Source organism: Crinia signifera, chromosome 4 (genome assembly GCF_055691185.1).
Source record: "Crinia signifera chromosome 4, ASM5569118v1, whole genome shotgun sequence".
NCBI lineage: Eukaryota > Metazoa > Chordata > Amphibia > Anura > Myobatrachidae > Crinia > Crinia signifera.
The window spans coordinates 285,998,314-286,010,595 of record NC_139220.1 but is presented as its reverse complement, the minus strand read 5'-3'; the positions used below and the strand labels follow the sequence as shown (position 1 = coordinate 286,010,595).

The 12,282-nt window shown below is 45.5% G+C and overlaps 1 protein-coding gene across 1 annotated transcript in view; it reads right to left on the bottom strand.

Annotated features, from left to right (window-relative positions):
- IKBKB (inhibitor of nuclear factor kappa B kinase subunit beta) overlaps nt 1-12,282 on the bottom strand; it is a 29,998-nt gene that overhangs the window by 10,406 nt on the left and 7,310 nt on the right. Inside the window, exons 8-14 of the mRNA XM_083184886.1 lie at nt 11,181-11,288; nt 8,652-8,781; nt 5,702-5,896; nt 4,741-4,855; nt 3,567-3,690; nt 2,072-2,223; nt 398-459 (exon numbers count right to left, since the gene is read on the bottom strand). Of these exons, the coding sequence (XP_083041012.1) occupies nt 398-459; nt 2,072-2,223; nt 3,567-3,690; nt 4,741-4,855; nt 5,702-5,896; nt 8,652-8,781; nt 11,181-11,288 (886 nt within the window). The remainder of the gene's footprint in view (nt 1-397; nt 460-2,071; nt 2,224-3,566; nt 3,691-4,740; nt 4,856-5,701; nt 5,897-8,651; nt 8,782-11,180; nt 11,289-12,282) is intronic.

Here is a 12,282-nt window from a genome sequence, read left to right as displayed (position 1 = left end):
TCATAGCAGCTGAATGGGTCTCGGCAAATCAATTGCAAACTGCATTTAATGGCTCTTTTTTTTTTAAACTGAAGAAAGCTTTTTTTTTTTCCCGTTAGCACATGAATTTACTTCTTTTTGTACTGACTGCAGAGGGTAGCACAATCCACCGCCCTTCTCCAGTTACAGCATGTATGTGCCTGAATCCAGTCAGGACAAGATTATCTATGCTTCATACCCAGCATTCCCAGGGTAAGATGTGGCTTAGCATAACACAAAGGGACATGCATTAGACTGTATGACATGAAGTCTTTTGGCACCTAGCCAAAAGCAGCTGACTCTGCTGTCCAATCAGGTGCTGCCTTTACACTGACAAAGCCATGCCTTCTTTCAAAACTCTAAATAAGATTTTACTCACCCTCCCGCACAGCTCTACTGCCTGCTCCATCTCTCTCCATGTTGAAAGCAGCTTTTCAGAAGCTTAAAATAGATATTAGATAGATAATGACATTATAATTGTATTTTATTTGTAAGCACAACAAAACTCTGCAGCATCAGACTATTGGTATTCTAATTGGTGAGAAGCACAGAATGTTTACATTCGGGATAGATTCTTTGGGTCAAGATACTGTAGGCATGTATCAGCATGTATGGGGTGTGTTTAATAAAGTTCTACTTTTCTGCTCTGAGTGAGTTCCAGCATGCCCATTAATGCCGGTCCTATGGATTCGGACCTGGCATCGGCCGTATTCTCCAGTCTTAGTAAATTTCCTCCTCTATGTCCTTTCTACTTCTATATTTCACATAGTACCAGAGGTATTCTCATCTCGAATCCACGCTGGTATGAACCATAAAAGAGTGCCTGTTTCTTGTGAAAAGGGACAGCAGATACATCAGACTTTTTTCCTACCCCGAATTACAGAGAACATAGTGGACCCACTCACTTGGGATATTATTCTATCAGTACCTAGGTTACAAGCAGTAGCAGTCTAGTACTCTGTGGAGATCTTTATCACTCCTGCTCTATCTGATCGGATACTATAGGAATTGTATCTCAATATATGGAACCATAGATATCTCTATGGTATTTAGAACTTGAGTTACTTGCCAAAAGGTCACATATGTATTGCACTAATTTACTAATTGATTTATTATTTATAATACGCTCACTTTGAATGTACTTCTATTTGATCTGTGTTAAGGCCCCCATACATTAGTCCGACTTATCCTAAGGACAAGTCGGACCTGATTTCCCCCTGCAGCTCCCCGGGAGGGGGACACACGATTAGGCACTTGATGTGCCAAGGTTTGCATATGATAAATCGCATGGATTTATCATATGCGGTCCCCGGGGAGCTGCAGGAGGAGGGAGCCGTGCGGGGGATGACAGCGGGCGGGGGATGCCAGCTATAGAGAGACGGGCAGGGGGAGGCTGCATAGGGAGCCGGGCAGGAGGAGGGTGACAGCGGGAGCAGCGCGCTGGGCAGGGAGGAGGACGCTGGCTGCCGGGCAGTGGCGGGAGGACACAGATAACTTGAAAAAAAAAAAAAAAAAGCCCATACAGAATGACTAGCAAGCCATTGATTTACTGAGACCTCTCTGATTAGGTTGGGGGCACTTGCTTTAATTATAGTTACTCATTGTAATACGGTGTCTCTTAAATTTTTCGCAGACTGATCAAGATAGAATAAAATGTGGACATTGTTCCAGTGTTCAATTGTTAATATCTGTGAACCAAATAACAATACGTTTCACATTCATTTGCAGTGTCTTATTTGCGGTGAATTTCGCAGGTCACTTCTATATATAATTACCTATTTTTTGCTGTCGGTAAAGACAACATTGAATAGGGACCCGCCGCTATTTCCTCCATCGGGAATAGCGGCGGAACATTAAATACCCCTCCCCCAGATGTAATAATGTAGATTCTGATTTGCCGCACATGTCAATTTCAAGTGGATCATAAGCAGTTTAATGGCATTTTTGGCAAATCGGGAGATTTTACACTTGATCCGAAACGGCTTTTCCTACATAACCCAGAGCCAGTCTAAGATGAATGACACCAGTTAAATAGACCAGAATAAGAACTTACTTATTCCAAACTCCATCTGTTCACTGTATTTCTCCAGATCAATCTGGATACTGCTCCGAAAGAAATCAAGTTTGGCTTTTAGCTGCTCACACTCAGAGGTCATCAGGTTCTTCTTTTTGGAAAGCTCAGTGTTATACCGCAGCAGGTTCACCCTGCAATACACAATTCTCACACATTTAGGGGGAGGGGCACAGTCTGGTTCTACCAGTAAAAGGACTTGGGGTCTCACTCAGAGGCAGTTTCAGGCGCATTATCAAAGCCAGGAGGGGACCGATGTTCTGGGGCAGTACAGAAGACAATGGGGCTTCCATCAATCTTTGGTTACCAAACCGAAACACATTCCAGGAAAAGATTGAGACTTAGGGGTTCATTTACTAAGATGGGAGTTCTATTGCAGATGAGATGTTGCTATAGGCAACCATTCACATTTTATCTATTATTTTTTGGAAGGTGCTAAATAAGTAGATTCTGATTGGTTGCCCATAGCAACATTCCATCTTCAATAGAACACCCATCCTAAATAAACCCCTTAATGTGTGTCACGAACAGCCACAATCCACTTTACCATGAAATGAAAGCATATAGTTCCAATTACCATAGAGGCTGAACCCAACACAATGGGCGGTATTCAATGTCGCTGCACATTCGCCACGTTCCGGAGCCTCGCCGGCTCCGGTATTCAACGAGTCAGGGGCTCGCTGCCCCTGACCGGCGAATATGAGCTCCTGCGGCGAACGCCGCAGGGAGCCTGAGGACGGTGGCAGGCAGGGAGATGGAAGTCTCCCTGCCTGCCCCAGAACGTTTGTGGGGGGGAGGTGGGCTCCCCGGGTGCCAGGCAGCACAGGCTGCCCCCCGGGGGTGCCAGCAGGGGACCGGGTATATTCACTACACCCGATCATGCATATGTAACGATCGGGTGCAGTGAATATGTGAATATCTAATGAGCGGCTCGGCTCCGTCGCCCCCTGCTGGTCAGAGTAAAAAAAATATATATTTTTTTAAATTAAATATATATTCATGTGCTTACAGCACATGAATAAAAATAGCATGCCCCTCCTCAGAATACAATTCCTGATTTTTTGACACCAAATGTAAAAAAAAAAAACACTTTATTTTAAAAGTTCACATTCACCATAAAAAGATAGCGATTGCTACTCGGTGAATCATGGCGAAAAAAACCTTGAAATATATTCGCCATCTGGTCATTGAATAGGGTGATTCACCGTTTTTGTCAAAAATTTGCCTTACAGCACAAAATCGCCATAAAAACCTGGCGAATCAGCCTCATTGAATACCGCCCAATGACTACAAACAGTGCCCAGTTCATTCAGTGCCCCTGCAGCTACCATGTAATGGGCAGCTGAATGCCAGCACAGACAGTTCTCAATGAATTGTGCGCATAAGAAAATACTGTGCAGAACAGGCAAGGCTAGAGAACTAGGAGTGTGGCATAGTGGTGCTGGGGTTAGTGTATCACCTTCCCCTAATCTCTCACATAGTAGTTCGCTGTCCCATCTGTAGCCGGGCACAGTCCTCTTTCAGTGTGCGTATTGTCTGCCAAATCTGGCCCCATACTCGGCGGAGCTGCACGTATGTCAGGTGAAGCTTGGGGTCCTGTACTGGAGACAGAAAGAGGATGGGTCAGCGTCAGTATGCCCCATTACCTACCATGGAACGTATCTCTCACTCGGTCAAATCAAAATGGAATTTACGTTTAAATTAGGATTCATTTTCTGTGAATCTTCGTAAACATTGACAGTGGACCATTTAGACTTATATGGTCAATGTAGGAGTCACTATTTCAAGTGACTTAAAGGCAGGAAAGCAATGTAGCAAAGCAATGAAGAAGGCAAGTCACATGCTTGGTTGCATAGGGAGAGGTATCAGCAGTAGAAAGAAAGAAGTAATAATGCCACTGTATAGGTCATTGGTACGGCCTCATCTGGAATACTGTGTCCAGTTCTGGAGGCCATATCTCCAGAAGGATATAAATACATTGGAGCATGGCCTACATCACAAAACTTACCTGGATAGACTAAAATATCTTAACATGTATAGTTTGGAGCAGAGAAGGGACAGGGGGGACATGATAGAAATCTTCAAATATATCAAGGGTTTTACCATAGTACAGGAGGGAAATTTTCTTCAAAGGAAAAGTAGTAATAGAACACAAGGATATGCACTGAAAATGGAGGGAGGTAGGTTCAGGGGAAATGTTAGAAAGAATTACTTCACAGAAAGGGTAGTAGATAAGTGGAATAGCCTTCCATCAGAGGTGGTAGAGGCTAAGACAGTAGAACAATTTAAACATACTTGGGATAGGCATATGAATATCCTTACAAAGAAATAAGGATTAAAAAGGGTGGAGATTACCTGAAGGGTAAAAAAAGGGGCAGACTAGATGGGCCAAATGGTTCTTATCTGCCGTCAAATTCTATGTTTCTATGTTAATGTAGAGCGAATAAACTGTGTCCAAACTACTGTACCATGGAGAAGCGGTAAAAGGCCTCACTAGATCATTGTTAGCAAGCAAATTTTCAGATAAAATTAAATAAAAAAACTTAGAGCATGAAAAGTAAAAAAAAAAAAAAAATTATCTGAGTGTATAGGTACCATCTCCTCTCAGCCAGGATTGGTCTTGGGTGATCAGTAAATGCCAGGATACTCACACAAATATGCAACGCCGTCAGGGTGCGGCCGATGTGATATCTGGGGTTCATACACAGTTTTCCGATTATCAAACAAAAATATCAGGTCGCTCTCCCCGTTACGCCCATCACTGACCTGCAGTTATAGCAAAACGATGCCAGAAAGTTATGGCGGAGAGAGACACAATAAATATCCATCATATACTTTGTTTAGATCTGTGGCTCCAGCATGACAGGCATCAGAGAGTAACCTAATGTCATTTAGCAGGCTTAGCCAGATCAGTCCTTGCTGTAGTACAGGGCTGGGCAACACCGGCCCTCCAGATGTTAGTGAACTACACATCCCAGGATGCTTTGCATTAGTTTTGCTATGTGGCCATGCTGAAACTGATGCACGGCATGCTGGGATGTGTAGTTCATTAACATCTGGAGGGCCGGTGTTGCCCAGCCCTGCTGTAGTATATAACAGCCTGTTTCTTTAAAGGGAAAAATACAACAGTTTTTGCTTTAAATCCAGCACCAAAACTACACTTCTAGCAAATTGGAGGTTTTTACATTTGACCCTAAATATCTCAACACAGAAAAATAAAATAATCCAGTGTTAATGTCCCTTTAAGAGTAAAGTTATTTCAAATGTTGATACTTAGATTTCTTTAATCTTGTAGAGACTTAGTGCCAGATGCACTAAGCTTCAAAAGTGATAAAATGGAGGGTTATAAACAGCCAGCCAATCAGCTCCTACCTCCCATGTCACAGACTGTGTTTAAAAAACGTCAGGTAGGAGCTGATTGGCTGGCTGTTTATCACTCTCCATTTTATCAGTTTTGAAGCTTAGTGCATCTGTCCCATAAAGTGGAAATAAAGTACCAACCAAGAGCTCTGGTCATTTTACAGACTGTTTGAAAAATGGCAGGTATTACCCGATTGGTTGGTACAAACTCCCCCCCAAAGTTCATCAGTTGCTGGGAGTCCATATACTCACCATGTTGTCTAACACATATTGAATAAGAGGCTGGTGGGGATTAAGGGCTAGGCCAGAGGCTTGTAGTAACTCCTGCTCTTCCTCCGGGATCCCGGTATCTCGTTCCAAGCGGCTCTTTAGAGACTGCAGGTTCTCACCATCTGTCACTGGATATGTGTGCACACAGCCAGACACCATGTTCAGAACAGACAGCAGCTGGTAACAAGAGCGGCACAATTATGCATAAGAATAGAATCAGCTGGATGGAAAGGAATGGAAAAGAAAAAGAACATCTTACAGAACAAAGGGGTAGATGCACAGTATGAAGCAGTGCCAAGTGTGGAGCAGCGTGCCATGGCAACCAGCTGCTACTTACAATTTCATAGAAGGCACTTGATAAATGTTAAGCCACTTACATATGGGGTGATTTCTGCCCTATTTCTTAGCGATCTGACTAGTTTGCTTACAGATTAAGCACAGATCGCTCCGTTATATGCCCCCCAATGGCGATGCGGGTCCCACACGTCACTATCGCCAGGCTAGATAACTCAAGCATGTAGTCTAAATCTAGTTTGATGATCCATACTCTCACCAGAAAAAACCTGTTAGCACAGATCGCTGGTGAATAGCAGGTCTGTCAGCCAAGGCTGCCATCAGAAATTGCGGGGACTGACAAAATAGGCAGGACCCCACCCCCCCCTCTACCAACCCCTCTCTCACTGCTGTACTGTTGGAAAAAGACTTTGCCCCTTGTAGCCAGCGTTTCAGTCTAATGCTCAGCTCCCTGCTCTTTAGGATGGCGGCTCCTCTGCAGGCTGTTCTGGCACAGCGTGATGTCATTATGTCACATCGCACAGTAATGGGGGTTTTAGGTGGGTGGACCCCCTTTTGAGAGAGAAATATGGGCCCCGATTCATCAAGGCTCACTAAGCAGCAGTGGTTCGTGTATATAGGTGTGTGTATGTGTGATATATAGGTCAGAAACATACCCAAATATATCAAACTTATTGAAGAACTTTCATATGATACTTGCATACCTTGTGCAGCAGCAAGCAGAAAACAGCCAACAGCTCCAATCACGGAGTAACAGCTGCAGCCACCAAGGAGATTTGGCTGTGCTGTATATGGGTTCTGTGGCTGACCCGAGGTGTCACCTAGGTCAGAGGTTCCCAAACTGTGTGCCTAGGCTCCCTGGGGTGCCTCAGGACACTTGCAGGGGTGCCTTGGGTTGGTGGACCAGGATCAATTCATATTATGAATGGTCAATGTAACAGGCAAAACCAGTGCTGGTGGCTGCCAATCATAATATATGTGCACAAACAGAAACAAATCCTGTCCCTCACCACATAACTGTGACATAAACACAATGCACTTCATTTAATATTTTTTTCTGAATTAATAGAATGCAGGAGACCACCGGGCTTTCAGTGGGCAGGGCTTCAGACGGCCCCGGCAGGCTAGGTAGCAGGAGAAGCGGGTGTAAATGCGGTGTGCAGGCCGTGCCTAGTGACGCCACTGACAGCGGGCAACCCGCCGCTGCTAAATGGAGGATAGCGGGCGGTACGCGGCAGGCTGCAGCAGAGGACAAACCGTGGCCCGCCGCGCTGTTAAATAAAAAAGGCTAGCAAGAAATGGGCCACAGATGACTGACCATTGACCAGGGGGTGCAATATGCAACAGACTGGCCCGGGCCCTCCCCTCTTCCAGGCCTGGGACAGTTGTACCCATTGCACTCCACTAATGGTGGCAGCGATGTGTACTGAGCAACCTGTGCTATACTGCTCCAGGTGTAGATTGCTTTACGTCAAAGCTGATTGGCTGCCATGGCACACTTCTACACACTTATCACTACTTCATACATCTACCCCTAAGTGACTTAATTGTGTAGAGGATATGAGATAGCGACTCACAGAGAGATGTTTGGATTGAGAAAAGTCTCTAGTTGATACGTTTTAGAAGTAAACAGAGAAGAAGGACATAACTCACAAAGGGACAATTTTCAAAAGGGCCCTATAATATCATATTATAATAGATGGCTCCACTGGCCACATCAGTGCTCACTTAGTAGTAGTTTGTTTATTTATACGGCGCCACAGAGTGTCCGCAGCACAGTACATAGCAAACAAAAAACAAATGACAAGGTAACGTACAGGGTGTGTTGATAAAATACAGCATAAATAGGGGTATAGCTGGTAGAACTAAAATCAGCATCAGTTCTGAAGTAGGTGTCGAAATTGTCGAGGAGACTGAAGATGAAGTAGAGGAAGGGAAGAACAGGACAGGAGTGCTGGTGAGGTAAAGAGGTAGGGTGAGTACGTGAGGAAGGAGGGCCCTACTCATAAGAGTAAACAGACTAAAAGGAGGTGGGTGGACGAATGAAAAACAATAGGATAAGTAGGAACGGATGCAGGGGTAGGGTAGGCAGGATAGGAGGAGCGAAAGAGGTTAGGAGGAGGAGGAGGGATATGCTAGTCCAGGGCTGGGCAACACCGGCCCTTCAGATGTTGATGAACTACACATCCCAGCATGCCTTGCATCAGTTTCAGCATGGCCACATAGCAAAACTAATGCAAAGCATCCTGGGATGTGTAGTTCATTAACATCTGGAGGGCCGGTGTTGCCCAGCCCTGGGCTAGTAGGAAGAAGTGGGTTTTGAGGGAGTGCTTGAAGGAGGTAAGGGAATCAGAAATCCTGATGGGTGGCGGGAGGTTGTTCCAGTGCAGGGGGCAGCGCGAGAGAAGTCTTGGACACGGGAGTGGGAGGAGGTGATTAGGTGAGAGGTCAGGCAGCGGTCGGCGGCAGAGCAAAGAGGACTGGAGGGAGTGTGAATAGAGATCAGTGAAGAGAGGTAAGGAGCAGTGGAGGAGGAGAGAGCCTTGTAGGTGGTGGTGAGGAGTTTAAAGAGAACTCCGAAAGGAATGGGGAGCCAGTGAAGAGATACAATACATGAAAGCAACTTTTGCTGATGTACCTTCATGCTAAGAATGGCGTCCAAAGCCTGGAAACATCCAACTTCTGGGTTTTGGGGGTCAGTGCCCCTCTGTCTGGGGTGCCACATTAACATACACTGCAGCCATCGCTCTAATTTACCAGCCAAGAGCCTGAGGACAAAAAAAAAAAAAAAAATTTTTTTTTACAATTTAGAACACAAACTACATTCAACTAATCACCATTACACCCATGTCATTATTCATTACACTGCAGATCATATCACAGGACACATCCACATATTGCTAGATCACCGATCATGTCACTATGTATCACACTGCTGTGTATACCACAGGACACGTACACTTTAGTACATCCCAAACAACTTCCAAATTGTCCCCAAGAGAACTCCAGATAATTAATGATATCAGAATAATAAGGTAGACGTAGCTATTCATAACCACAGAGACGTGCACTTCATTAATAAGCTGATATAACAGATATTGGACAACATTTATGTAATACAGATGCTGCAGCCCCAGACCAGGTGCTTACGTTTTGTAACCTGTTCTAGAAAAATGGCAGATATCATCTCACTCATTGCTATGGGATACAGCCAGGCCTGGATTAACAATGGGGCGGGTGGAGCTGCAGTTCTAGACTCCCCATAAAACAGTAGCCCAGGATCTGCTGTAAGTTTCCAATCAGATCATTACAATATTCTTCCAGGTTGCAGACAGGTGGCATCTCTCCCAGGTAAGGGGGAAACCATGTAGTGTAGTAATGTACAGATGTATCCTCATACATGTTGCTTTAATAGGCGGGAGATGAGCTCTGTTAGCAATAAGCATCTATATACTAAAAAGGTTGACATTTCCATTGCTGTGTAAAGAAGACGCACAAGCAGACTCTGTTGATTTAAGTATGTGGCGTGCCTATATTCTGTGTACGACCACCCCTGTATCGGTTATGGTATAGGGGATCGACAATGTCTAGGTCGACCTTGAATGGCCAACAGTGACTCAAAGGTCGACACGAGTTTCACGGTTTTGTGTTTCAACATATACCGACACGGACTCCGTATAAGTGTACCGTACCCCCATGCATGGCTGCGCTCGCCATGCTTCGGGCAGGTGCTTTGCTGCAATAGGCACACTATAATATTCTTATACTATGCCGACTTGGATAGTAAAGTATGGATTAAGTTGGTTTAAAAAAAAAAACAAGTGAAAAGCATGTGTCAACATTTTGAGTGTCGCCCATGTCAACCTTAAGCTTGTGTCAATATTCTGTCAATGCAGGTGTCGACCTAATCACTGTTGACCATTAGTGGTCAAACCTAGTGACTGTCGACCCAGGGACCAGATACCCCCTGTATCTGCATATGGAAAGCTTAGTATGAAAAGGCTCTTGGCACTACTACCAAGATATGGCATGACTAGAATGGAGGTTTAACGTGCAAGATGGCTCGTTGCCTGTGGACACATCTGTAGTGTGGGAAAGCAGTGTGGGGGGTGGGAGCAGTGCAGTAATAAAGTAGGGTGGGGGGAAAGCACAGTACAGTAATTAAGTGGGGGGGGGGGCGGGGAGTAGTGCAGTAATGAAGTGTGGGGGGGGGGGGGGAGCAGTGCAGTAATGAAGTAGGGTGGGGGGAAGCAGTGCAGTAATTAAGTAGGGCGGGGGGAAGCAGTGCAGTAATGAAGTAGGGCGGGGGGAAGCAGTGCAGTAATGAAGTAGGGCGGGGGGAAGCACAGTACAGTAATTAAGTGGGGGGGGGGGCGCGGGGAGTAGTAGTGCAGTAATGAAGTGGGGGGGAGTAGTGCAGTAATGAAGTGGGGGGAGGGGGAGTAGTGCAGTAATGAAGTAGGGCGGGGGGAAGCAGTGCAGTAATGAAGTAGGGCGGGGGAAAGCAGTGCAGTAATGAAGTAGGGCGGGGGAAAGCAGTGCAGTAATGAAGTGTGGGGGGGTAGTGCAGTAATTAAGTAGGGCGGGGGGAAGCAGTGCAGTAATGAAGTAGGGCGGGGGGAAGCAGTGCAGTAATGAAGTAGGGCGGGGGGAAAGCAGTGCAGTAATGTAGGGCGGGGGAAGCAGTGCAGTAATGAAGTAGGGTGGGGGGAAGCACAGTACAGTAATTAAGTGGGGGGGGGCGCGGGGAGTAGTAGTGCAGTAATGAAGTGGGGGGGGGAGTAGTGCAGTAATGAAGTAGGGCGGGGGGAAGCAGTGCAGTAATGTAGGGCGGGGGAAGCAGTGCAGTAATGAAGTAGGGCGGGGGGAAGCAGTGCAGTAATGAAGTAGGGTGGGGGGAAGCAGTGCAGTAATGGAGTGCTGAGCACACTCTCTGTAGCAACATACAATATGCTCTTTATAAGTTTAGCTCCAAGCCGATGTGAATCTGAATCTGACACTAAATAAAGCATACAGTAAACAAGTCTGCCATATTTCATAAATATCCCTCAAGTTTCAGAACACCACAGACAGAGGAGCAGAAATGAAGGCTCAGATCCTGAGCAGACATAAAGAAGAAATGTTATGAATGATGACAACGCAAAGTCTCAGAGTCTCAAATTCTTACCCATTGAGTCGATTGGGCAATGGCAGAACACTGGAGAACTTCACCGCCCCTGAGAGATCTTCATACACCACAATGTGTTCATTACTTTTCTCATGTATCTTTCCATGCCTGTGCCACAAAAACATCCATATAACAGGTGTCATGCATAACAATGTAAGCTTAAATGACCTATAACAGGGATACAGCAGTTATGTAAACACATAAGGGGCCGATTCAGGCTGACACGCAGGATTGCAAAAATGCAGCCTTGACTATTGTCGAATAATCGCGCATGCATAGGGTCCGCAGTACGCATGTGCAAGGCATGCATGCGACAGGAGCCTGCAATGGCTAGCCATCGTAGACCGCCCGCAGGGAGATTGACCCCCTGCAGTCGTTTGGGGGGCAGAAACGCAGCATTTTATGGGAGTGTCCCAGAAATCGCAGGTGTTCCCCGGCCGTTGGGATGGAGGGCCGCTGATGTATTGTAATAAGCGGTCTCCTTCTCCCCACAGCCATTGCAGTGCTAAGTTTAGAGCAGGGGGGGAAATGTAAAAATCACTTGATGGTGAGATTTTCCCCATGTGCACGGCTGCAAAAGGCCAACAGAACGATTAAATGAAAGTTTCTTTTGGTGTCATTTTCTCCAACAGAGCACATGCAACCCAGTTAATGTACTGCTTCGCTCGCCGTGCTTTGGGCAAGGTATTCCCCATCGGGTGGTACATATTTGAGAAAGAAAGAAAGAAAGAAAGAAAGAAAGAAAGAAAGAAAGAAAGAAAGAAAGAAAGAAAGCTATCGACTTTTAGGTACCTGTTGACCTAATGCTGTGGTCCTCAAAATCGGTCCTCAGGACCCCACACAGGTCACGTTTTCCATTTAACCCAGCAGGCACACATTTGTTTTGTTCATATAATCAGCATTTTATCGCGTTTTTCCACTTCATTTTTTTTTTTAACTCTTTGCGTTATGCTCTAAGATTTGTGCTTCCACATTCACAGTGTGGCAAGGCACACTAGAAGCAATGATAAGGTAAAAGAAAATGGACAGGCACAGTTGCAGCAATTCCACCCACACACCTTCTAAAGAACAATAAAATCACGATACTCAGGTGGTGATAACT